The 25,917-nt window shown below is 41.9% G+C and overlaps 1 protein-coding gene across 6 annotated transcripts in view; it reads right to left on the bottom strand.

Moving 5' to 3' along the window:
- The window catches only part of dclk2a (doublecortin-like kinase 2a), a 314,799-nt gene that overhangs the window by 112,172 nt on the left and 176,710 nt on the right, over window positions 1-25,917 (bottom strand). For all 6 annotated transcript variants that reach the window (XM_060827326.1, XM_060827342.1, XM_060827359.1 and 3 more), the window contains one exon: window positions 17,146-17,240. In XM_060827326.1, coding sequence (XP_060683309.1) covers window positions 17,146-17,240 — 95 coding nt within the window. The remainder of the gene's footprint in view (window positions 1-17,145; window positions 17,241-25,917) is intronic.

Raw genomic sequence — 25,917 nt, 5'->3', positions numbered from 1 at the left:
AACAACTTGCATTGATATAGCACCATTTAATAATATCCCAAGGCATTAATCAGGACAATATTACTAAAAAAAGAGAGACACCAAGCTATACAGAAATTAGGCCATGATTGATCAGTAGGTTAGTTGAAGTGAGAGGATTTGAGTTGCATCTTAATGGAATAAAGAGAGACTGAGAAATGGAGAAGTTTCAAGAGTATTCCAGAGCTTCAAGCAAGTGAAGTTGAAACAAATATAGAAATTGTTGGAAGAGAGCTTACCAGGTCTGGCAGCATCTGTGGACAGACATCAGAGTCAACCTTTCGGGTTTCTGATTTACAGCTTCCTCAGTTCTTTCCGTTTTTATTGAGTGAACTTGGAAAGCATGGCAACCAACGACGGAGCAATTAAAATGGGGACTGCTCAAAAGACCCAAGTTGGAGGAGGACAGATTTGCCAGAGGGCTGTACAGTTACAGAAGGTACCACAGATTTAGAGGTTCGTGGCCTGATGGGAATTTCAAGTTTGAGATTTTGCTTAGCCAGGATTCAATGCAGATCAGCGAGAGAGGGTACTGGTCACAGGAAGCACAGCTCAGGATGACCTCCCATGTAGATGGATGTGAACTGAATATAGTAACTGCCTTGCGATGAAACTGCAGGGCCTGTTGTTCGAGAAGATCAATTCTGCAGCTTTAAGCACTGCAGCCCACACATTTGTATTAAAAGTTCTACCATTTCTGCATAAGTAATTTTTCAAATACCATGAAAAATCAGCAGTGTTGAGACTATGGTATTGAAATAAAAACTATTCAGCACCCGCAGGATACATTCAGAATGTCAGGCTCCTAGATAACTCATTAAATCTCAATCCTTCCACCACCTCTTCCTCATCAGACTCCCTGAAGAATTGCCAAGTAGTAGCTAAGCTCAGCAAATGAGGTTGTCATCTTCCTGCCAGTGATCATTGAGCAATCTAACAAGAGATAAATGTTTAGATTATTAGGCACTGGACACCAAGGCTTGAAAGTCCAGGTATACAGCTTGCTAGATCGACATCTAAATTAAGTGTCACCTCAAATGTCACTGCACTGCTTTGCTAAGGTTCTGTCTCTAGTGTTGCAAAGGATGGGCCTGACCACACTCCGCTGAGTTTTGCTGCACCTGTTCTCATGGAAAACAGAGTGGTCACAAGCAGTGTCCTTGAAGCATTGCAGAAAAAGGGAGATGGTGGGTAGATTGTTAAAGGCAACTTAGCAAAATGCCTCAGCCCCATAATTATGAACCCACCCAAAATTGTAGCTTGGCTGAGAAGGACTTCCTCATCAGATACTTTGGGCATACCCAGAGTGTAACCACCAACACTCAATGCCCTCAAGGCAGCTGTAGGAGAAAAGAGACCATGACTTACTTCTTCAAAGAAAGGAAAGAAATGCAGCAGTTGTTATTGAAGTAGTTCTATCATTCAGAACCCATGCTTTCTGGGATTTTCCCAATGACTGACATCAAAAGAAACATCAAATGCTGCTGGAGGATAATGAAAGATACTCTTTAGACTTCCCAAAACCTGCTCATCTTCCAGTACAAATGCTTTTAATGACTGAGTGTTGTAGACTGTCACAATCCAAGGTGTATTTCATGCTGAGGTAGTTGGTGCAAAGGCTCAACAGAGAATGGTCACTGACTAAGGTCCTCCCCCTCTCCCCCATACTTAAACTAAGAGGTTGGAACTTGTGTAAAATCCATCAAGTGGGTTGCATCAGAGAATGACGTGAAGTAAAAACAAAGCTAATGTTTCCAGTCCAGTGACGCTTCTTCAGAACAGACCCATAATCTGAAACGGTAACTCTGCGTTCTCTCCCTAGATGCTGCTAGGCCTAAGTTTCTCAAGCAACTTCTGCTTTTGTTTCAGATTTCCAGCACCCACAGTTCTTTGTTTTACTTTTGCATTGGAGAATGTTGACAATAAATGTCAATATAACCTGTATTTCTAAGTGTAATGAGATATCCTACAAGATATATTGATATACTGATCTGCACTGCATGTTCACGAATCTTTACAAAACAAATAGCCTACATTAACCATAAAAATGTAGGCATCTTACATCCATCTCCTCTGAATTCATACAACATTTTTTTTCCACTTGTCCAGTGGCCATGAAAAGCACTATACAACTCAAAAGTACTTTACAGCCAATGAAATAGTTCTGAAGTGTAAGCAAGTGAAAAATGAAAAGCTTTGAAAAGAGAAACTGATGTCACTAAGCTGGCACTTATAAGAACAAAGCCAAATTTAGAAACTTAGTGAACACTGCTAAGATAAACCACTCTGCTTTAAAATGTGAGCCTCTCTTACATGTGCACATTACTGGTTAAAAAGTGAATTGCTTCTAAAGGACAGAGGGTAAAGGTAGTTGTTAATTGTTCACTCAACTCAAATCTAGACAGCTAATGATTTTTTACTCTCAAACGCAATGTAGAAGGTGTTTCATTAGGCGTGTTAAGATTGATTCAGTACTAAAGCAGATTCTTTCTCTCTCACATTTAATTGAAGTTGTTAGTTTTTTGTGCTGCCATAAATGAGATGTGATAATTAATCTCAGTCTCAGTTGTACAGTGACTCCTCAGTGATGCTGCTACAATGTTCATCACATACTCTGCCGCTGTATGGAAATCAGGGAATAAACATTTTAAATCTGTGGAATTTTAAACAGCAACTATTTCACCAAACTGCTATGAAGCAGTTTATGGTTGCAACAAGAATAAGATGAATGCAAAGTACTACAGATGCCGAATATTTGAAATAATACATAGGAGTTGGGAGGTCATGTTGCGGCTCAGAGGATGTTGGTTAGGCCACTTTTGGAATGCTGTGCGCAATTCCTTTCTCGCTGTTATAGGAAAGATGTTATAAACTTTAAAGGATTCAGGAAAAATTTAGAAGGATGTTGCCAGGTTTGGAGGGTTTTAGCTATGAGGAGAGGCTGAAAATGCTATTTTCACTGGAGCGTTGGAGGCTGAGGGGTGACCTCATAGAGGTTATAAAATCAGTAGGGACATGGAGAGGGTAAATAGACAAGACCTTTTCCCTGGGGGTGAGCAAGTCCAAAATGAGTGGGTATAGGTTTAAGGTGAGAGGAGAAAGATTTAAAAGGGACCTGGGGTAACTTTTTCACACAGAAGGTGGTGCATGTATGGAATGAGCTGCCGCAGGAAGTGGTGGAGACTGGTACAATTGCAACGCTTAGAAGGCATTTGGATGGGTACATAAATAGGAAGGGTTTACAGGGATATAGACCAGGTGCTGGCAAGCGGACGAGATTTCTTTAGGCTATCTGGCCAGCGTGGAAGTACTTGGTTGGTACCACATCCAGAAGGTCAGAGTTGATAAAGTGTGGCTCTGGAAAAACAACAGGTCAGGCAGCATCACAGGATCAGGAGATTCGATATTTCGGGCAGGACTGATGTTGTATCAGTGCAGCTTATCAAGATGGGTGAATGGGATGATGCAAAAGGTTACAGTCACGATTGATTTAACAAGATTCAAGCAACAGTGCCCCATTGTAAAGTTATCTTAGGTTCTATATTGTTATTATTACAGAACTGCACCCTGAAGTGCTTCTGCAATATGAAAGCAGTTTTTTTTTCCCAAGATCTCTCTAGATTAGATTACTTACAGTGTGCAAACAGGCCCTTCAGCCCAACAAGTCCACACCGACCCGCCAAAGCGCAACCCACCCATACGCCTACATTTACTCCTAGCACTACAGGCAATTTAGCATGGCCAATTCACCTGACCCGCACATCTTTGGACAGTGGGAGGAAACTGGAGCACCTGGAGGAAACCCACGCAGACACGGGGAGAACGTGCAAACTCCACACAGTCAGTTGCCTGAGGCGGAATTGAACCCGGGTCTCTGGCACTGTGAGGCAGCAGTGCTAACCACTGTAACACCGTGCCGCCCACAGTTAATCATAATTCAGTCCTCATAGTATCTCAGGAGATATTAAAGTGATAGAGTCAGTTCTACAATAGCTGCAGCAATAAAAAGATAATTACGGAAGTTTAAATTAGACTTTCACCTGATATCTTAATTTCAATACTTTGCTCAAGTTATAATCCAAGGCAATTACTGATGCAATAAAATTTGCACAGTCTTAGTACAAAAATGCATTGGCACAAAGATTGGAATTTCAGTGGGGTGAAACAAAATATCAGTTTGAAAATGCATATACTTAGAACTCTGAAAGCACCAATGGCATGAAATTTAGATTGGCAGCACCATCAGTCGGGCATTATAGCTTATTGTACCCTGTACCAAGTGGCAATGGGGATTATGGGCAAAATTTGAGGCATGTCAGTTTGAAAGCCATGTTTTAGAGGCACTGAATGGCTGCTTGAAGTGTGTAGAGCAGACCAGTTGTAATGTCAGTCTTCTTCTTCTGTTTATTTGACACCAGAGATGTCCTTTTAGAGCTCAATGCATTAGCCAATGGCTCCTCTTTAACAAATGAACAACTGCTAAGCAGCAACAAAAGATATTCCAATGTGTTAACTCAAGGGGTCATCAACTACCTAGAAGTTGGCTGCTGATTCATTTCTTCTGGCTGTTTGTCATTTTATAACATGTGCTTTTTATAGTTTTTGAAAGATTAAAGTTGACAGGAAATGGTGTGACATATTTAAGGAGATCCCTGATTTTAAAAGTTGTACACAATGCAATGGCTCATCAGCATGGATATATTGCCAAGCATTGCTTTTAAGGGGTGGGGGAGAGAGGGGAGTAGTACTCTCAGCAGAAGGATATATTTATGCAGGATGTTCAGGGAGCAACTCTCCACTTGATCACTGAGGGACTGTGCACACAATATTTGTGCTCCAGTTGGGGCATCTTCACTGAGATCTGTAATGTGCTGCATTTACATCTGCAACCCCAGAACATACCAAGCACATCACTGTCAATGGTTATGAGGGTGACTGTGGTCATGACCTTTTATGCAGGTAGTTCCTAGGTTAGCTGGAGATGGAGATACTTGCAATATCTTTCCATTAATTCTTGTTTGAGAGAGATCATTGAGCCTTTCTTTTCATGAAGAGCTAGCTAAATTTCATTCTTCCTTGCCAGAGACAAACAGTAGGCAAACCATGTGATTTGTTGCTAGGTTTGCACACGCCCCCACAGCGCACGGTGCCACTGACTGCATATGCATTACTTTGCAGGCACTGCATGTCAATTCTACCCTGTACTGAATTGAAATACATTTCCTCACTGTGTAGATGGTGAGTGCCCATACAGAGAGTATTGTACAGGTCAATGCCAAACATCCTGGCAGTGGTCATGATGCCTTAGTTCTCCTGCAGCCTTCTGGTCCATCTGCACTTGCCTGAGCACCATTACTCACTGGTAGCTGGTGTCTCCAAGATTCATCTGCTAAACATATAGTTGATGATTTCAGTGGTCAAACCATGCACACATGTAACATACACAGAATGAAAGCCATGTTGCCAAATGCAATGCAACTGAGCAGATCACTGGGATGCTGAAACAACATTTCCCTCCCTGAGTTACTCACCAGTGCAAAACAGAGACATTAGCAATAGTCTACTGCACACTAATTATGTGGTGATGTTATTTTAAACATATGCTATACATTCATAATTAAAGAACTAACCACCAGGCAGTTAGTGTACTGTTGCTGGAGTTGCAGCTGTTGCTTTGAGCTTTAGTGGGTATTGAATTCCTGGAGGCAATATGAAACAGTAAATCTTACAAAGGACGGGACTGGTCTTCATCACCTCTATCTTCTTGGGTATCCCTGCACTGCCTGGTCAGGGCACACATCTCAGGTGTCCAAACTTGCTTAGGCCATCTGCAGCTTGCAAATCAGACGTTTCTCTGTGGTGACGGGAAAATGGGATCCAAGGAGAAGTAAACGTGAGGATACCATTGTCTTTGATGGTTTCAGTACTTCCACTGACCACTACTTCAGCAATGGATGCTCTAATAATATCCAATACCATTTTATTGATTGATTCAAAATACAGAGTTGTGCTTTACCCCTCCAATAAATGTCTGTACCAAGATAAAGGCAAATACGCCAGTATGTGTCCTGCCATATGTTTGCATGATACGGCTGTTGGATAGCTGGCAGAATATGCAAGTTGGGAACATAGGTTCCAGGCTCATGGCAGTGAAAGGTATGCAAGGGTCAAGCACATCAGTGACAGGTATGAGGCCTGACTGACAGAAAGTATTGGTACAGGAGTGTGATAAATTGATGTTTGATAATACTGTTGCAATCGTTTTGGTAAGACATTTGAAAACATATTCAATGACGTTGCTCACTTCTGTCCAGATCCTCGGGAATGGACTTCTGGCACTGACCTCCACTATCTGTTTCTGAGCAGAATGTTTCGAGAGTCCTCCAGACCTTGCTACCAATTATGGAGCAAAAGAGTGTAATTCCTTCCGGGACAGTAAGTAGGTTGGTTAGAGTCCATTACAATGTAAAATGAGGAAGAAAATTCAAGATCAGTGTTGAAACAATCTCAATATTGCAGACAATGCCAATATTGTTCCTGGTCATTTAATCCATTACAGTCAATAATGTCTTCTGGGTCGTTGTATTATAAAGTTATCACACACTATCATTCACCTGCTGGAAGGTTGATCTGAAATTTACCAACTTTACCTTTATTCTTTTTACTGAAGTTCTCAAGAAAGGTCATTGCACTCAAAACATTAACTCTGGTTTCTCTACACAGCTGGTGCCAGGTCTGCTGAGATTTTCCAGCAATTTCTGTTTTGTTTTGATTTCCAGTATCTGCAGTTCTTTCAGTTTCTTTTTTTAATCCAGTTCTGTTTTAACAAAACAGTTTCTTAAAGACACGGTAAACACTGGAACCAAATAAGATACCATGCTGCCGCGCCTTAAAAATGAACTAAAGGATCATCAGCTTGTTGAATGTCAATACTAATGAATGCTCGGAATGATAATAACATGTTTGCAGTTTTCTGAGCTGTCAGTTTCTAGACTTGCATTTCACATCCAATTGTTTTCAGTGAAATGGATGTTACTCTTGAAAGGAACACCACACACTATAATAAGTAGTTGTACTACAGTGTAATACATGTTGAAGAGCAGTTGAATTTGACAATTTCCCTGTTGGTTTCAACATGAACTATATAAACACTGGATCATTTGCTATTTGCAGCTACCATCCCCAGTGCTGATGCAAGTGACAGCACAGATTTTGTTTACATGTTAATGATGTAATACTGCTGCTTTTGGAACTAAACTCCTCTGGAAGCAGCAGCACTGAGTAAATGTTACACTCAGGCACAAGGGTTCTCCTGGTAGCCATCCCTGATCAGCAAGAAGGGAGAGCTGACGGCTTCACTTTGAAGAGAACGATAAACAACCAAAACATTTTGTACATATTCTAATAAGAGAGCTTGCCAGTTCATGGTTTACTGCCCGATATAGTTATGATAAGCTATAAATTCACAGGCTTCTGAGCTCAGAAGAGGAAAATTGTGGATTCATTTCTCTATTTTCTCGAAGGGGTGAAGCTATAAAGTAAATATATATTACTGACATTCTTTCTTAACATTACATGCCAAAATTTCCATATTGATTAGCATTTAGTTCATAAAAATATCTAACCTATTGGGTCACATAACTGATATCCTGCAACACATAATATTTCTAGTTGACACCATGAGCTCTCTAGAGAACAATCAATGACAGCAAGCTTTATACAGGTACTGAGTTATCAATGGGGAGCAATCTCAATTGTAGCACATTAGAGGGGGCACAGAGCTCAAGAAGTATATTCATTAACAGTATGGAGGTTTTCACTTGTAGGTCCCTGCAAGATAAGTTCCAAATCTTTATTGTGCTGTCAAGGAGACGACATGTCCAGGGAAGGGCAATAAAACTGATGAAACATCATCATGCTACTTTTAAGCATCTCTCAAGTTTGAAAAAGGTTGCCAGTTCACCCTGTTAGCTGCAGAAAGATACAATGAAGAATGGGAAATATCTGTATCCTCTTGTCCATATACAATTTGTTACATATAATTACCAATAAATCTTTGTTTTTTATTGAATAATCAGCTTACTAGTTTTGCCAGTTTCAATCATGTGAAGAACAATTTATCTGACCTACGTTTTCATTCATCTTGCAATGCAATAACTAAAACTCTTTGGTCATTACTGACTAGTCATTAAGCATTGCCGCAAAGGAGGGAAGGAAGGGAAACCTGGAGGGAAGACGTTCTCACAGTTAAATAATTTTCACCCGTTCACTGTCACAGTGGATAACATCAAATGAGTTCTGTTCTCTATTTGTGATCCTCCACACCATGTCTTCCCATGTTTGTTTGACCCAGCCAGTAAGAAGGCATAAAATAGATTTCATATTATTTTAGCAAAACTCTTTCCTCTCACCATTTCACCAATCACAGGGTGAGAACTCCTGAAACTTACACTCTATCCACTTGTTATTAATAATTCTAATTTGTGCATTTTCCACAGAACAATTTCAGTCCAATAATTTATTTTCAGAATTAAAATGGATTGGCACTAGTGATGGAAAAATAATGTAATCTATAGAAACCAGAACTTGTTTAGAGATTAAAGTTTTATGTTTGCAAAAGTGCAACTTTGTCAATGATCTGATGCACAAACTGTGTATACAAGTTTTAAATATATATACAAAGAAAGAGACAGGCAAAAGTGAAATTAGATTCGAGTGTGTGGTGCTGGAAAAACACAGCAAGTCAAGCAGCAACTGAGGAGCAGGAAAATCGACGTTTCGGGCATATGCCCTTCATCAGGAATGAGGCTGGTGGGCCGGAGGGCTGAACACTCCCCTCCCATTTATCTCTCAGCCCTCCGGCCGACCAGCCTCATTCCTGATGAAGGGCTTATGCCCGAAACGCAGATTTTCCTGCTCCTCGGATGCTGCCTGACCTGCTGTGCTTTTCCAGCCCCACACTCTCGACTCTGATCTCCAGCATCTGCAGACCTCACTTTCACAAAAAGTGAAACTAGGCCCCTTAGAGGATGAGGCTGGGGAAATAATAATAGGGAACTGGGAAATGGCATTGGAATTTAATAAATATTTTGCATCAGTCTTCACATTAGAAGACACTAATAGCATTCCAAACTTACTGAGTAATGGAGGGGCGAAAGAGAAGAGGAAATAAATACATCTGCTATCGCTACAGAACCATTTGGATCTAGAGACTAACACATTCAAGAGTCTACAGGAATTTGACATTTAGATGCAAAAAGGTTGTTTTCCCTTCAAGGAGAGTCTTGGTGCAGAGGGCATAATCTCAGAATAAGGGCTAATAATTTAAAATGAAAACGAGGAGGGACTTCTCTGAGGGCAGTGAATCTGTGAGATTCTTTACTGCAGAAGATTGTGGATGCTAACTTATTGTATATTCAAAACTGAGATAGACAGATTTTTAATCAGTAAGAGAAATAAGTCTGACAAGGGATAGTCAGCATGCTGGGAAATCATGTCTCACAAACTTGATTGAGCTTTACGAAGAAGCAACAAAGAGGATGAGGGCAGAGCGGTAGACGTAATCTATATGGACTTCAGTAAGGCTTTTGGCAAGGCTCCCCATGTTAGCAAGGTTAGATCTCACTGAATACAGGGAGAACTAGCCATTTGGAAACAGAACTGGCTCAAACATGGTGTAGGATTGCTTTTCAGACTGGAGGCCTGTGACCAGCGGAATGCCACATGGATTGGTGCTGGGTCCACTGCTTTTCATCATTTACATAAGTGATTTGGATGTGAACAAAGGAGGTGCAGTTAGTAAGTTTTCAGATGACACCAAAATTGGAGCTGTAGTGGACAGCAAAGAAGATTACCTCAGAGTACAACGGGATCTTAATGAGATGGGCCAATGGGCTGAGAAGTGGCAGATGGAATTTAATTTAGATAAATGTGAGGTGCTGCATTTTGGAAAAGCAAATCTGAGCAGGACTTATACATTTAATGGTAAGGTCCCAGGGAGTGTTGCTGAACAAAGAGACCTTGGAGTGCAGGTTCATAGCTCCTTGAAAGTGGAGTTGCAGATAGATAGGATAGTGAAGATGATGTTTGGTATGCTTTCCTTTACTGGTCAGAGTATTGAGTACAGGAGCTGGGAGGTAATGTGGCAGCTGTACAGGACATCAGTTAGGCCACTTTTGGAACATTGCATGCAATTCTGGTCTCCCTATCGGATAGATGTTGTGAAACTTGAAAAGGTTCAGAAAAGCTTTACAAGGATGTTGCCAGGGTTGGAGGATTTGAGCTATAGGGACTGTTTTCCCTGGAGGTCAGAGGTTGAGGGGTGACCTTATAGAGGTTTACAAAATTATGAGGGGCATGGATAGGCTAAATAGACAAAGTCTTTTCCCTCGGGTGGGGGGGGGTCCAGAATTAGAGGGCATAAGTTTAGGGTGAGAGGGGAAAGATATAAAAAGGACCTAAGGGGTCACCTTTTCATGCAGAAGGTGGTGCATGTATGGAATGAGCTGCCAAAGGAAGTGGTGGAGTCTGGTACAATTACAACATTTAAAAGGCATCTGGATGGGTATATGAACAGGAAGGGTTTAGAGGGATGTGGACCGAGTGCTGGCAGGTGGGACTTGATTAGGTGAGGCTATCTGGTCGGCATGGATAATTGGACCGAAATGTCTGTTTCTGTGCTGTACATCTCTGTGACTCTAAGTGTCACCAAGGAAAGTGGAGTTGAAGGTTATCAAATCAGTCATGATCGCATTGAACAGTGAGGCAGACTCAATGGGGCTGAATGGTCTACTTCTGCTCCTGTGTCTTCTGGTCTGTTGAAATTTAAAGAATATACTGAGATTGTGGAGTTAAATACTTCAGTGTATGTAATGTTCAAGTATCACTCGAGTGTAAGAATGGAAGAAATGGGGGAACGAGTATGGTCATTTGGCCCCTCAAGTCTTTCCCACTGTTTAATAAGTATATAGTTGATTAGCTGCAGGCCTCAGCTCCTCTTTGTTGCCAGGTTCTTGTAGCCTTCATCTCAAAACTACTCCAAAAATCTATCGACCTCCTCTTTAAAGTCAGTGATCTAGTCTCCACAATTTTCATGGGTTGAAAATCTGACCATCACAAAAGTTATTCCAATGTGTCTCAGTTTTTACTAAGCGTCTCCTTATTCTGTAAGTATGTTCCCTGTGTCCCCCACCAGTGCAAACAATTTCTCAACATCTATCTGTCAAAACCCAACAGAACCTTGCATGTTTCAATACATCACCCCCGATTCTTCTGAACTCTCATGAATAAAAACCTGCTCGGCTGTTCTTGAACAGTCAAGCCTTTCCTCACAAGTTCAGCTGGTGAGTTTAGAAAAAAAAACTGCCAGAATGTCCTTTCTTAAGGATATACTTAAGGATCTTAAGATCTATATGCAGTACTCCAGATGAGGCCTCACCAACATCATGTACACTTGTAACAACATCATGTAGACTTTTACACTCCAACAATAAAGGCCAATATTCCATTGACCTTCATAATTATTTGGTGTAACTGCATGGTTTTGGTGATTGATGGTCAAGAGTACCCAGATCCCACCACACTGCACATTTTTGGAATTTCTCTCCATTTAAATGATAGTCTGACCTTTTATTCTTCCTACCAAAGTACATGGTCTCACACTTTCCTACATTAAACTTAATCTCTCAAACATTTTCCCGTTCACTCTATCTGTATCCCCTTGAAGACTCCATGGTCTTCATTACAACATGCTCTGTATCTATTTTTACACCAGCAAATTTGGATACATTATCTTTGTCTTCACTATGGGGACTAATGCAAAGTAGTTTTTTTTAAATTAGCTGCCATTTCCCTGTTCCTCAATGTTAATTCTCCAGTTGCATCCTCCAGGGCTTCCACACTTTCTTTAGCTTCTCTCTTTCTTTTTACCCCTTAGAAGCTCTTGCTGTTTGTCTTCATGTTTCCTGCTAATTTACTTTCATAATGAATTTTGTCCATCGCATGCCTTTGTTTTCGATTCATTACTCTGCTTTGTTAACCATGGGTGGTTTGACCTGCTTATCGAGTCATTCTTTTTGACTGGAATAATTCGTTGTTGAGCGTTATGAAATATCAGCTGAAATAGCTGCCACTGATTAATCACTAGCTAGCCCTTTGGTTCATTTTCCCAAACCAGTTTATTCAACTCTTTCTTCACACCTCGCTAATTACCCTTTCTAATTTAAGGACACGGCTTTGTCACCCAAATTGCTCTCCCACTGAATTTGAAATTCTACCATATTGTGATTACTACCTCAACCAAAATCCTTTCCATAGTACTGGTGATACTGCTCCCTACCAATCATTGAGCCATGCAGTTAGCTCTCAAATCTTATTTGCTCTTTGCCAATTTGCATTTGGTGCAGATAATAATCTAGATCGTATTACCATTGTCATTCTGCCTTAGCTCCTTGCAATCCCTCAGCAGAATTTCTTTCCTGGTCCAACCCATGTTGTTGGCACCTTCCTTGACCACAACAACGAGACCTTCCGCTCCTGCAGCAAGTTCCTCTCCAGCGCAAAAGGAGATAACCCGAAACTCAGCACCAAGTAAGTAACACAGCCTTCAGGATTTTCTGCTTTTGCTAGAGAAAACAATATATATTCTTCCAACAATGATAACCCTTATTACTACATTTCTGTTTTCTCCATTCACTTGAAAGCAGCTCTGGAGCTAGGTGCTTGGTCCTTGGTCAATTTACTCACCTGTCCTACAACTTGTGCCCTCACCCACTCTGTCAGCAAAAACCTCAAACCTCTCAAACAAGTGCACTTTCCGAGGTTCCTCCAAAGCTAATTTCTGGATCACCATGCCGTGCTCATTTATAGTCATAACCTCTTATTCCTGACCATGGTCCAAATTTGACTAATTTATCCAAGGGGTTTGATTGTCTTCTGAATCAGCGTCCAGGTCTCTCCACGTCTCGCTGATGTGTCAGTGTCCATAGCTCAGACTCCAACTCAGTAATGTTGGTGTGAAGTTCCTTCGATGGCAGGAGCTGTGGTCAGCATGGATTAGACTGCTATCCACCAGCTCTCACATGTTACAGCTGCAACACATCACCTGCCTAACCATCTTTCTTTTGTTCAACTAATTAATTTGGTGTTAAAGATTTTAAAAGTGAACTCCTTAACTTTACTCTTCGGCTATGATAACATCTTTTGATTTTGATTTGGCCAATCAAAAGATAAATGGAAGAAATACCCAGCAATCACATACACGTTTTCCCAAGATCAGGCAACATCAGCTGTGACTGGTAAAAGCAGGGTGAAGGGAGTCTCTGTCTACAGTTTTCATCTCCCACTGCTGCTGCCCTCCTCACCCAAGTCCAATCTTCTCTTTATGAGGCTCCTGTCCTTGGTCTCTCACACACTTTATGAAGTTGATATCCCTGCTCTGACCCAATTTACATTGTATTATTTGCTGTAATCTTCACAAAATCTCGAACTGAAATTAAGTACATTTCTTTTGACTTACAGTAATCAGAACTCTGATCAAAGTCACATTAGAACATAGATCGATACAGCGCAGTACAAGCCCTCTAGCCGTCCATGTTATGCTGACCTGTGAAATGAATCTGATGCCCATCTAGCCCACACCATTCCATTATTATCCACATGTATGTCCAATGCCCATTTAAATGCCCTTAACATCAGTGAGTCTACTACTGTTGCAGGCAGGCCTCTACTATTCTCTGAGTAAAGAAACTATCCCTGATATCTGTCCTAAATCGATCACCCCTCAATTTAAAGCTATGGCCTCTTGTGTTAGTCTTCACCATCTGAGGAAAAAGACTCTCACTGTCCACCCTATCTAACCATCTGATTACCTTATGTCTCAATTAAGTCACCTCTCAACCTCTTTCTCTCTAACGAAAACAGCCTCATGTCCCTCATCTTTTCGACATAAGATCTTCCCTCCATACCAGGCAACATCCTAGTAAATCTCCTCTGAACCCTTTCCAAAGCTTCCACATCCTTCCTATAATGCGGTGATCAGAACTGTACACAATACTCCATGTGCAGCCTTACCAGTGTCTTGTACAGCTGAAGCATGACCTCGTGGCTCTGAAACTCAGTCCCCCTACCAATACCTGCCAACACACCATATGCCTTCTTAACAACCCTATCAACCTGGGTGGCAACTTTCAGGGATTTATGCACCTGGACACCATGATCTCTCTGTTCGCCCACTGCCAAGAAACTTACCATTAGCCTAGTGGTCTGCATTCCTGTTATTTCTTCCAAAATGAACTACCTCACACATTTCTGCATTAAACTCCATTGGTCACTTCTCCGCTCAGCTTTGCAGCTTATCTATATTCCTCAGTAACCCACAACATCTTTCTGCACGATCCACAACTCTGCCTACCTTAGTGTCATCTACAAATTTACTAACCCATCTTTCTATGCCCACATCAAGATCATTTATAAAAATGAAAAAATGCAGTGGCCCCAAAACACATCCTTGCAGCAAACCACTGGTAACTGAGCTCCAGGATGAACATTTCCCATCAACCACCACCTTCTCTCTTCTTTCAGCTAGCCAATTCCTGATCCAATTTGTTAAATCACCATTAATCCCGAAACTCCGTATTTTGTGCAATAGCCTACCATGTGGAACCTTATCAAATGCCTTATTGAAGTCCACGTACACCACATCAACCGCTTTACCTTCACCCACCTGTTTTGACACCTTCTCGAAGAACTCAATAAGGTTAGTTAGGCATGACCTACCATTCACAAAACCGTGTTGACTATCTCTAATCAAATTATTCCTTTCCAGATGATCATAAATCCTATCTCTTATAACATTTTCCAACACCTTACCCACAACTAAAGTAAGGCTCACTGACCTATAATTACCAGGGTTGTCTCTACTCCCCTTCTTGAACAAGGGGACAACATTTGCTAGTCTTCCAGCACTACTACTGTTGACAACGATGACATAAAGATCAAAGCCAAAGGCTCTGCAATCTCCTTCCTGGCTTCCCAGAGAATCCTAGGATAAATCCCATCTGGCCCAGATTTCTTATCTATTTTCAGATCTTACAAACTTGCTAAAACCTCCTCATTGTCAACCGCAATCCCATCTAATCTAGTAGCCTGTATCTCTGTATTCTCACTAACATTGCCCTTTTTCAATGCGAATACTGATGAAAAGTATTCATTAAACCCTTGCCCTATGTCTCAGATTCCACACACAACTTTCCACTATTATCTTTGATTGGCCCTAATCTTACTCTAGTCATTTTTTAATTCCTGATATACCCACAGAAGGTCTTAGGGTTTTCCTTGATCCTATCCGCCAACAACTTCTCATGTGCCCTCCTGGCTCTTCTGAGCTCTCTCTTTAGGTCTTTCCTGGCTACCTTGTAACCCTCAAGCCCCCTAACTGAGCCTTTGCGCTTCATCCTCACGTAAGCCTTCTTTTTCCTCTTGACAAGAGCTTCAACTTTGTTAGTAAACCATGGCTCCCTCTCTTGACAATTACCTCCCTGCCTGATAGGTATATACTTATCAAGGATATACAGTAGCTGTTCCTTGAATAAGCTCCACATGTCAATTGTCCGTCCCCTGCAGTTTCCTTTCCCATTCTATGCATCCTAAATCTTGCCTAATTGCATCATAATTGCCTTTCCCCCAGTTATACCTCTTTCCCTGCGGTATGTACCTATCCCTTTCCATGACGAAAATAAACATAACTGAATTGTGATCACTATTGCCAAAGTGATCACTTACCTCCAAATCTAACACCTGGCTGGGTTCATTCCCCAGTACCAAATCCAATATGGCCTGTCTATATACTGTGCCAGAAAACCCTCCTGCACAGATTGAACAAAAACTGATCCATCTAAGCTATTTGAACTATAGTATTCCAGTCAATGTTGGGGAAGTTAAAGACCCCATAACAACTATCCTGTTATGCTTGCTCCTTTCGAGAATCATCTTTGCTATCCCTTCCTTTACATCACTGGAACAATTCGGGGGCCTACAGAAAACTCCCAACAGGGTGACCTCTCCTTTCCTAACATTATCTCAGCTGCTGCAATACTTCCCTTGATTAACAATGCCACCCCACCATCCCCCTCTTTTACCATCTTCTCTGTTCTTGCTGAAATATCTAAATCCCAGAATCTGCACAACCATTCCTGTTCCTCTTCCAGCCATGCCACTGAAATGGCCACAACATCGAAATCCAAGGTGCCAACCCATGCTGCAAATTCATCCACCTGATTCCGGATGCTCCTGGCATTGAAGTGCACACATTTCAAACCAACACCCTGATTGCCAGTGCCCTCTCGCAGCCTTGTAAACCTGTCCCTGACCTACCAGCAACCTCCTGTACACTGGAACTACAATTCAGGGTCCCATCAGCGCGCAACACTTGTTTAAATTGCAGTTTTAATTTCTTGTTCTTGGTTTAAATTTTTAAAATGCTTTCATGATCACACCCTCACCAATATTTATTTATCTAAAGCTAGAATGGATTAGCAGCTGACAGTGAAGAAGAGGCCATAATGATTAGGGAGAGGGACAAGGGAGGATAATGACTTGACAGAAGTGATTATGCTACAGCTGATGATTGAAGATACAATCCTTGGAGCATCCTCAGCTGGTTTTGAAAGGCTCTGCAAAAATAGGATAGCAGCACTGTGGTGGCAGGATGCTGGTCCATGGTCACAGTCTCCCAAAGTTTCTAGTCTCAGACAAGTCAACAGTCAAAGATATAAAAGAAGTGGGTAGTTAGAGAACAGGCCACTCATGGCTTGCAGACCCAGTCACCTTTTGAAAGCTAGTGATGAAGAGGAGATCTTTTGAGGACTGGAACATTGTTACAACTTCTCCCGTTAAAAGAATTTGTAAGACAAAAGAAACGTGAAAATTAGGAAACCCAGGCTCCCAAGATGCAGTGAACTACAGTGCCTGCACATTCACATGTTCAAAGCTGCACCCTATATGCTTGATAGCTCTTTGAAATCACACCTTATTCAAGAGTTCTCCCATTTGTTGCTGTTTTTGGTCAGTGTAGAGGTTTTCAGCAAAAGTCAACCTTTTGTGAGTACATGAACAGATTTTTTTATTTACCTTGTGAGCTCTTAAGCTGCCAGGGCTGGTTGGGGAGGAGCTCGATGACTTTGTGGATTTGGGTGTTGACAGCTGACTGCTTGGAGTTCCATTCACTGTGCACAAGAAAATAAATATTTAAATGACGTGAAAATCTAAAAAGCACAGATTGATAGACAATCTTTTTAAAAAAAACCCCAAAAATTTCATATTGTTACATAATGCAAAATAACCTTTTCTTTACATGGGACATTTATATCTACCCTGCTGATTTCCAACATGTAAAACAATGTGATTATCAAGATTTATTTTGAAGAAGTAAGCAGTGTCTTTTGTTTGTTTATTTTAAATAACATTGAAAAGGAATTGGTGTTTGCCTGTAGCACAAATTTGGTTCATTGCAAATTGGCAGCCCAATTTATGCCAGACGCAAATTCCTTTTGCGCCAACTTCAACAGGTGTGGGAATAAAAAGGATTCAGCATAAAATGACTTCCAATTTGCTCCAAGCTTACTGTAGAAGACCACTGACTTTCTAGCACATTTAATTTTAAAGTTACGGCATTAATATAAGGACTGGCAAGTTTTATTTATTGGCTATGTTGGGGCAATATATATCTTTCTATTTCCATAACTTCTTTTGTCTTTGTTGTAAAGTTAATGGAAATTTGTTGAGTAGTGCAGAGGAAAGACTATGAATTTAGAGGGACTGTGTTTGGTGAAAGGAAGATGAATGACAGACTAAAATACTCTTAATCTCCCTGCTTGCCTGCTTCGTCATAATTACAGCGTAATTTTTTTTAATGTATCCTCCTCAGTTGGAATCTTGGAGGATGGGAGAGTGTAGGGAGAGAGAGCTACCCCTATTTTGAAGAAAAGTCATCAGACTCAAAACATAACTCTGCTTTCCTCCCACAGATGCTGTCACACCTGCTGGGTTTTGTCAGCCATTTCTGTTTTTGTTTCTCATCTATCCTTGGACTGTGATCCCTGGGTCCTGGACCCTCTCATCATTGGGAACACCATTTCTAGCCTGGTTAGAAGTTTATTTGTGTGCGTGTATGTGTGGTTGTGTGTGTGCAGAAGAATTTAGTTAGCATTTTAACTAGTACAGCTGTATGTTGACAGTTCATGATCATTTACCTACTTATTTGCAATAAGTAGACATTCTTGTTAACCACAGAAATCTAGTCCATGTTCAACCTGGCCTCAAAAGACAGATAAATAGAAGAATTTTGCACAACTTCACAAATTTTTCGTGACAACTCTGGGCATAGCTCAATTTCCATCCCAGTGACATGAAAAAGCTGTAGATTGAGCAGATTGAATAACTAGAATATTGGACTAACTGAGATGATAGGTCTCTGCCCATGCATTCCTTTAAACAAATTTGCCTCATAAAATGGTATTTTTCATCAGTAATATGAATTGTAGAATTAGTGTCTGTTTCATTTACTAAGTTGGTCAACAGTGTAGGTTCAAAAGTCTGAAAGTTGACATCAAACATGCAATCTAGTAATTTGCACTGCAAAGATTATGATTACATTTTTAATAAGTTAAAATAGACAACAGATAATAAACATCGAAAAAAAAGACTTCACAGTAACCACAGTTGATTCAGTCAAATCAAAATATGGAATTTTCTGTTTTAATAGTTTTTATCAATTAACTTATTACCACAGAGAATGAAAACCTGATTTCTACTCAGTCCCATCTGCCCACAATGATCTTGAAAGCGATAGACTTTGTTACATTTTGCAGGCTTTAAGTTGTCAAATTGATTTCAATACCATGAAGACTCCTGTAATATCAGTGCCTTTCCCAGCTGAAGTAAATTATTCTATGACGCCATTGAATAATAACAATAAATACGGCTGTATAAAAGAGAAAATATCAGTCATGATGTTGATGGGTTTTAAAGAATATTAAAGGGCTTTTTTTTTCAGATTTATTAATGTTGAACACATTGCTCTTTTCACACTCTATATTCACTTTCTTTCTATTTTGCCTTCCTCTGCCTTTGTCACACAACATTGCCAAGAATGAAACCTTCACCTCTGCATCAAACAATGTTACTTTCTAACATGTCATTAATATCTCAAACTCGTCGTGAGATGTAATGAGTAGTAAGTGTCAAGAGCTTGGGAGAAACAGGCGACTTTGGAGCTACTGTGTGAAATTTTAAACTTACTCAAAATCCATTCACGAAGTTAAAATCAAGCCCCATCCAATGTTTCCAAAGCTTTCCATCACTGGTGTGCCTTTCCTCAGTTGATGTTTGTGTCTGCTGTAGACTAATTGATGGAGATTGAGTGCTATCTTGTCAATAACTCAATTATCATTGCATCATGCAGCAACGAGGATGACAGAAGACAAACTAAATGGACCCTGATCTTTTCCCACCTAGCAAGTCTTCAGTTCCTTTGAGAACAATAATGAATACTCATCAGATTTTCCCCCCCTCCTTTCCGGAAAGTGTGTCGATTTCACTTGGCATTTCCTCATCTGTCTCATTACAATAATGTGACATCCTGCTGGTTTGATTGAGTCAAAGATTGGATTTTACATTTATCACAATCTAAAGAGGTCTCTGAGCACAGACCAGTCAATCAAGCAGCTTCACAGACACAATACAGTATAGGTAAATTAGGAACTGGAGTAGAAAATTGAGCCCCTTGGGCCTGCTCCACCATTCAATTAGAACAAGGCTGACCTGCCCCTCACCTCCATTTTACTGCCTTTGCTTGATGGTTGTTGAATCCCTTATCTGACAAAAATCTTATGAACTCAAATTTCATAGCAATGATTGACACAGAACTCACAGAGACTATTCCAAATGTCCACTACCCTTCCTGTGACAAAGTACTTCCTAATTTTGGTGGTGAATGGCCTACCTCTAACTTTAGGATGGCATTCTCTTGTTCTTCACTTCCCCCACCACAGAAAATAGTATCTCAATTTTTGAACTGAACTGTTCTGTATTTTCTAGTTCTGGAATCACTGGATCCAAAATGTTGACTCTGCTTCTCTTCACAGACCTGCTGAGCTTCTCCAGTGATTTCTGTTTCTGCAATATTCTGGGGACATGGGTTTGAATCACAGATGATGAATGATGATGAAATTTGAATTCAATAAAAATCCAGAATTAAACGCTAGTCTAATGGCAATGATGTAGCCACTGTTCATTGCTATAACAACCCATCTGGTTCACTAACATCCTTTGGGCGACACAGTGGCTCAGAGTGGTTAGCTCTGCTGCCTCACAGCACCAGGGACTCGGGTTCAATTTCATCTTTGGGCAATTGTCTGTGTGGAGTTTGCACCCCGTGTCTGCGTGGGTTTCCTCCCGCAATCCTAAAATGTGCAGATTAAGTGGATTGGCCATGCTAAATTGCCCTGTAGTGTTTAGGAATGTGCAGGTTAACCATAATTAATTTTTAAAAATGTGGGATTGTTGTGGAGGGAATAGGTCTGGGTAGGTTGATGGGACAAATGGCCTCTTTCAAAGGGATTCAATGACTTATGAAAGGAAATCTATAATCTTTTCCTGGTCTGGCTGACATGTGACTTCAAACTCACAGCAATATAGTTGACTCTTAGTTGGGAAATTAGGCGTTGGCAATAAATGTTCATTCTCAATATCTCTGGTCTGTGGATATACACATACACGTATCTGCATTTGTTAGGTAGGGGGCTGCTGCTTCTTTTGCACTGCATTACTCTTACTTATATCTACAAACTACATTATTAAGTACAGCTCTAAGATTTTTCTCTTTACATTCTCATTCTAGGCTCCTGCCTTCTCTAAGTGCTATTAGAGTCACATCAACACGGTGGCTCAGTGGTTAGCACTGCTGCCTCACAGCACCAGGGACCCGGATTCAATTCCTGCCTTGGGCAACTGACTGTGTGGAGTTGGCACGTTCTCTCCATGTCCTTCCTTCCTGGTGCTCCAGTTTCCTCCCACGTTCCAAAGTTGTGTAGGTTAGGTGAATTCACCATGCTAAATTTCCCGTAGTGTTAGGTGCATGAGTCAGGGGTAAATATAGGGGAATGGGTCTGGGTGGGTTGCTCTTTGGAAGGTCAGTGTGGACTTGTTGGACTGAAGGGCCTGTTTCCACACTCTAATAATTTACATTATAATTTGCATACATCATTATACTATACCCTGGGGGCATCAGAGGTGCACAGGCCTCAAAGATGCACCCCATTTTGAGCTTCCCACCCTGTCTTCCTTTCCAAGGGTGCAAGATACCTGTGGGCCTGGGCCCTTCCTGGTTCTGGACACTAGTGATGCGTCATGGACCTGCTGCAAGCCTCAGCAACACTCAGCGCTGCTGAGGTGGCTGGAGCTGCCACCAATGAGGAGCAGAGTAAGTCTCACCCTTACTCACACCACTAGCAGTGCATTATTGGGGCAGAGTAGCCATCTTTCAGTTATTCAGCTCATGTTCAACTTCTGTGCACCCTAGCCCCTGTAAAATTCATCCTTATAATTCTAAGTCACTGGATCAGTTGAATACTAATTCAATCAGAAGGCAGCAGCACGGGAGACCAGTGGTCTCACAGCGCCAGGGGGCGACTGTCTGCGGGGGTTTCCTCCGGGTGCTCTGGTTTCCTCCCACAGTCCAAAGATGTGCAGGTCAGGTAGATTGGCCATGCTAAATTTGCCATAAGTGTCCAGGGATGAGCAGGCTAGGTAGATTAACCATGGGAAATGCAGGATCACTGGGATAGGGTAGGGGTCTGGGGGAGATGCTGCTCGGAGGGTCGGTGTGGACTCAATGGACTGACTGGACATCTTCCACAATGTAGGGATTCTATGATGATTGAAATGATATTTAGTTGTTTCAGCAAGCAATGACAGTCAAGAAAATCCCTGACAACATAATTTCTTCAGCTTACTATAAATTTACAACAACCCTTTGTCCATCCCAGTGACTCCCTTGTTTTACGATGTTACATTCTAATGGTTCTGTAATAGTGGCAGTCCCTGAATTCCTTAAATAAATGAGCTATAACAAAAGATGAACAACATATGACAGAGAGAGAGCCACAGTCATAAATAAACTTAAATTGGCCTAATGGTTCTGAGAAAGGCAACAGGTTGGATTTTCTGGTAATGAGCCTCCTGGCTGTGACACTCACCCTTTGATAATCAATACAGTGAGTGGATCAGCACCTTGCTACGTGATAAATCGATTAAAACATTCACACATTGTGACACATCCAAGAATACAATAATATCTACAGTTGAGAGGTGGATTCTCCCATAGGAATGAGAATATAAGTGATATAGTTAACTTAATATTATCCAACGCCCAGCTGCTGAAACTCAGACTTACTTCAGTTTTAAGACAAACATCGAATGATAAAAAAAGAGGTTCCCAGCTCATCATTTATCTCAGTATGCTGCTTTTCAGCTGGTATATACATAATTCATCCTCCAGCTTTATTCCCCTTTTCCGTTGAAGTCCTGGAAATACATTTAGCATTGTAGAAAAACAGCACAGCCAAAGTGAACTAGTCAGCAAATGAGGAGCTGAGAGTACAAGTGATGAAATGGGGCAATTTGATTGTCAGCTCACTTGGAATCAGCATCAGACTTCCATGAAACCTTTACCTACGGGTTGTGCATGAACTGCAAATTAATGGAACGGAATCCAAGATAAAATGCAAAGTTGACAAACGCTTCTGGTTGGTTGGTGTCTGTCATGTTTGTGTAGTCACACCTAAACTGTGCAACTCCTGGTGCACACTCTAGTCTTCTCTCAACAGGGAATGGCTACATACAACCCAGCTCTGGAAAGCTGTCCATTTGCCACATGCACTTCGGTAAAATTGACCCAATAAGATCTTCTGATTATTAATCAGAACAATTTCAGTTTACTTAGCTGAATGGTTACCCAGGAAATGTTAGACAGCTTAAAACTGTATCTAACTCTTGGAAGTAGATACAATTGAGCAATTCCCATTACTCCTGAATTCTCCATGGCCCCCTGTCAACCTGACTTAATAGTCCCAACACTTGACACCCAAAACCAAACCTATAGTCAGATTATACTGAGGGCAGAGCAGGCTCAATAAGCTGAGTTGCTTTCTCTTGTTCTAGTTTCTTATGTTCTTATGTTCGAACGCCATTGCTTGATTATTTATTTTCATTTAGAGTTTGGCAATTTGGGTTAAGTAGGCTTCTTGAATGTTGTTGGCAATATACATTAACCAATAAAATAAGCTTTCTTCCCACAGTTTTCCATCACCCTCACTCCCTCCTGAACTGAAACAATCAAAGATGGAATTTATATAGTTACTCCACACACTGGCTGGGTGTCTTAGGAAACTGCAGCTACGTCCCATTAATTGATGTAAACCACAGGCTGCATTTCCATTTCCTAAGCTTTGCTGCATGTGATTACAACTCACACTTGGAGCACAGAGAAGGTCTTCTCTACATCGGTGAGACCAAATGTAAAACTCAGGGCACATTTCGCCAAGCACCTCAACTGGGCTCGCAGGGGTCGATCTGACCTCCCAGTCACCAGCCATTTTAATTCCCCTTCCCGCTCCCTTTCCCACATGACCATCCTTGGCCTCCTCCATTGCTACAGTGAACCAGACTGCAAATTGGAGGAACCACACCTCGTCTTCTGCCTGGCCAGCCTACACCCAGAGGACTCAACATTGAGTTCTCCAATTTCAAATAACCTCCTTTTCCATCCCCTCTCCCTCCCTTCCATTCCTGTGACTGACCCTTCCTTCCAGCTACCAACCGGATTCATTCCTCCCATCAACCAGTCAGGTGGTACTCTCTGTGTTTAAAAAGGGTGGCAACAGTGCAGCCACACGATAGCCAGGAACACTTTCCTTTCTGCTTGGAACCTTTTCCTAGTACCTCAGTTTTACCCCACCCTCACATCCATTTTCCTGCCCTTCCCCATAACCCTCGATTCCCCTACTGATGAAGTATCTATCTCAAACTGAAATAAGTAGAAGGACTCTGCCCCCATGGCTCTTTGTGACAAGGAGTTCCAAAGACTCTCAACCCTCTGGGAAGAGGAATTTCTCCTCTTCTTAGTCTTAAATGGGTACTGCTTTATTAAGTAAGCGTACCATCTGGGATTGCTTCAGGAGCACAGCTATGGTCCCTCATTCAAAGGCATTCACTGTCTGAAGCCCCACTCTCTCCAGAACTACCATGTGGCCTGGGATCTGGTTAAAACCATAGGCAGAGCTCAAATTACCCAGTTACAGCAGGTGAACACACCCTTGAAATCCAAAAACAGTCAGGGGAATTCACTCACAGGGTCAACCAATCAGTGAAAAAGTCACCCTGAACAGCAAATGGAATGACCGAAAGAGGAGGGGGTCCCAGGAAGACATCAAAGGCAGAGGCTGGGCAGTGAGGCTTGACAATGAAGCTTGTGTCTGGGGGAAACAAGACCAGGAGCTGCGGAGCAATGTGAAGGGCCTGAGGAATGAAGCTTAGGATTGAGGTCAGGGCCCTGTCAGTGAGGCCAAGGGCCTCAGGAGTGACATTGGGAAGCGTGGTTGTAAATGATGGGAACTAGATGAAGGAACTGAAGAGTGAGGCTTTGGAATGAAGTCAAGGAATAAGTTCTCCCCTTTCACCTCCGTCCAAGGCTCCAAAGGAGCTTTCCACATCCATCAAAGTTTTACCCACACTTCGACACATATCATTTACTGTATCCACTGCTCTCAATGCAGTCTCCTCTATTTTGAGGAGACAGGACGTCATCTCACAGATCGCTTCAGAGAACATCTCCGGGACACTTGCACCAACCAACCCCACCGCCCCATGCCTGAACACTTCAACTCCTCTCCCCCCACCCCCACTCGGCTGAGGACATGCAGGTCCTGGGCCGCCTCCATCACCACTCCCTCACCACCCGACGCCTGGAGGACAAATGCCTCATCTTCCGCCTCAGGTCCCTACAGCCCCAGGGCATCAATGTGGATTTGGCCAGTTTCCTCATTTCCTCCCACCACCCCCCCTCCCCCCCCACCCCCCCCCACCCCAGTTCCAACCTTCCAGCTCAGCACCATCCTCATGACCTGTCCCACCTGTCAATCTTCCTTCCCACCTATCCGCTCCATCCTCCTCTCTGATCTATCACCTTTCCCCCCACCTCCATCCACCTATTGCACTCTCAGCTACCTTCCCCCCAGCCCCACACCCCTCTCATTTATCTCTCCACCCCCGAGGCTACCAGCCTCATTCCTGATGAAGGGCTTTTGCCCGAAATGTCAACTCTCCTGCCCATCGGATGCTGCCTGTCCTGCTGTGCTTTTCCAGCACCACACTCTCGACTCTGATCTCCAGCATCTGCAGTCCTCACTTTCTCCTCAGGGAAGCACAGATGAGGGTGTAGGTAGCAAGAGGGAGTGATGATAAAGAGTGAAGAGAAAGGAACTTTGCGGGGCATTGAGGGATGAGGATCAAGAAGAACTGTAGAGAGGGATGGGGGAGTGCAAAGTGGGGAGAGGATTTGCAGAAGATAGTGAAGCACGATAAAAAGGGAATTTGATGATAGAGAGTCCACAAAAGGGGAAGACTGAGTGTGGCTGATGCAAGGGGTCTGAAAGGAGGGAGTGAGAATGCAATGGAGTGAAAACAGTTTAAAATTTTTTCAACCAAGGAAAACTCACCCCCCACTGGTGACGAGAAAACTGAGGTAATGTATTCCTTGCAAATTAATGTGGGGCTTTTAGGTTAAAGTTACAAGGGTTTACAACCTATTATAATGAGTAGTGGGTGCTATTGTAATGAACAGAG

This window comes from Hemiscyllium ocellatum, chromosome 1, assembly GCF_020745735.1.
Source record: "Hemiscyllium ocellatum isolate sHemOce1 chromosome 1, sHemOce1.pat.X.cur, whole genome shotgun sequence".
NCBI classification, from domain to species: domain Eukaryota; kingdom Metazoa; phylum Chordata; class Chondrichthyes; order Orectolobiformes; family Hemiscylliidae; genus Hemiscyllium; species Hemiscyllium ocellatum.
This window is presented reverse-complemented; position numbering and strand designations above follow the sequence as displayed.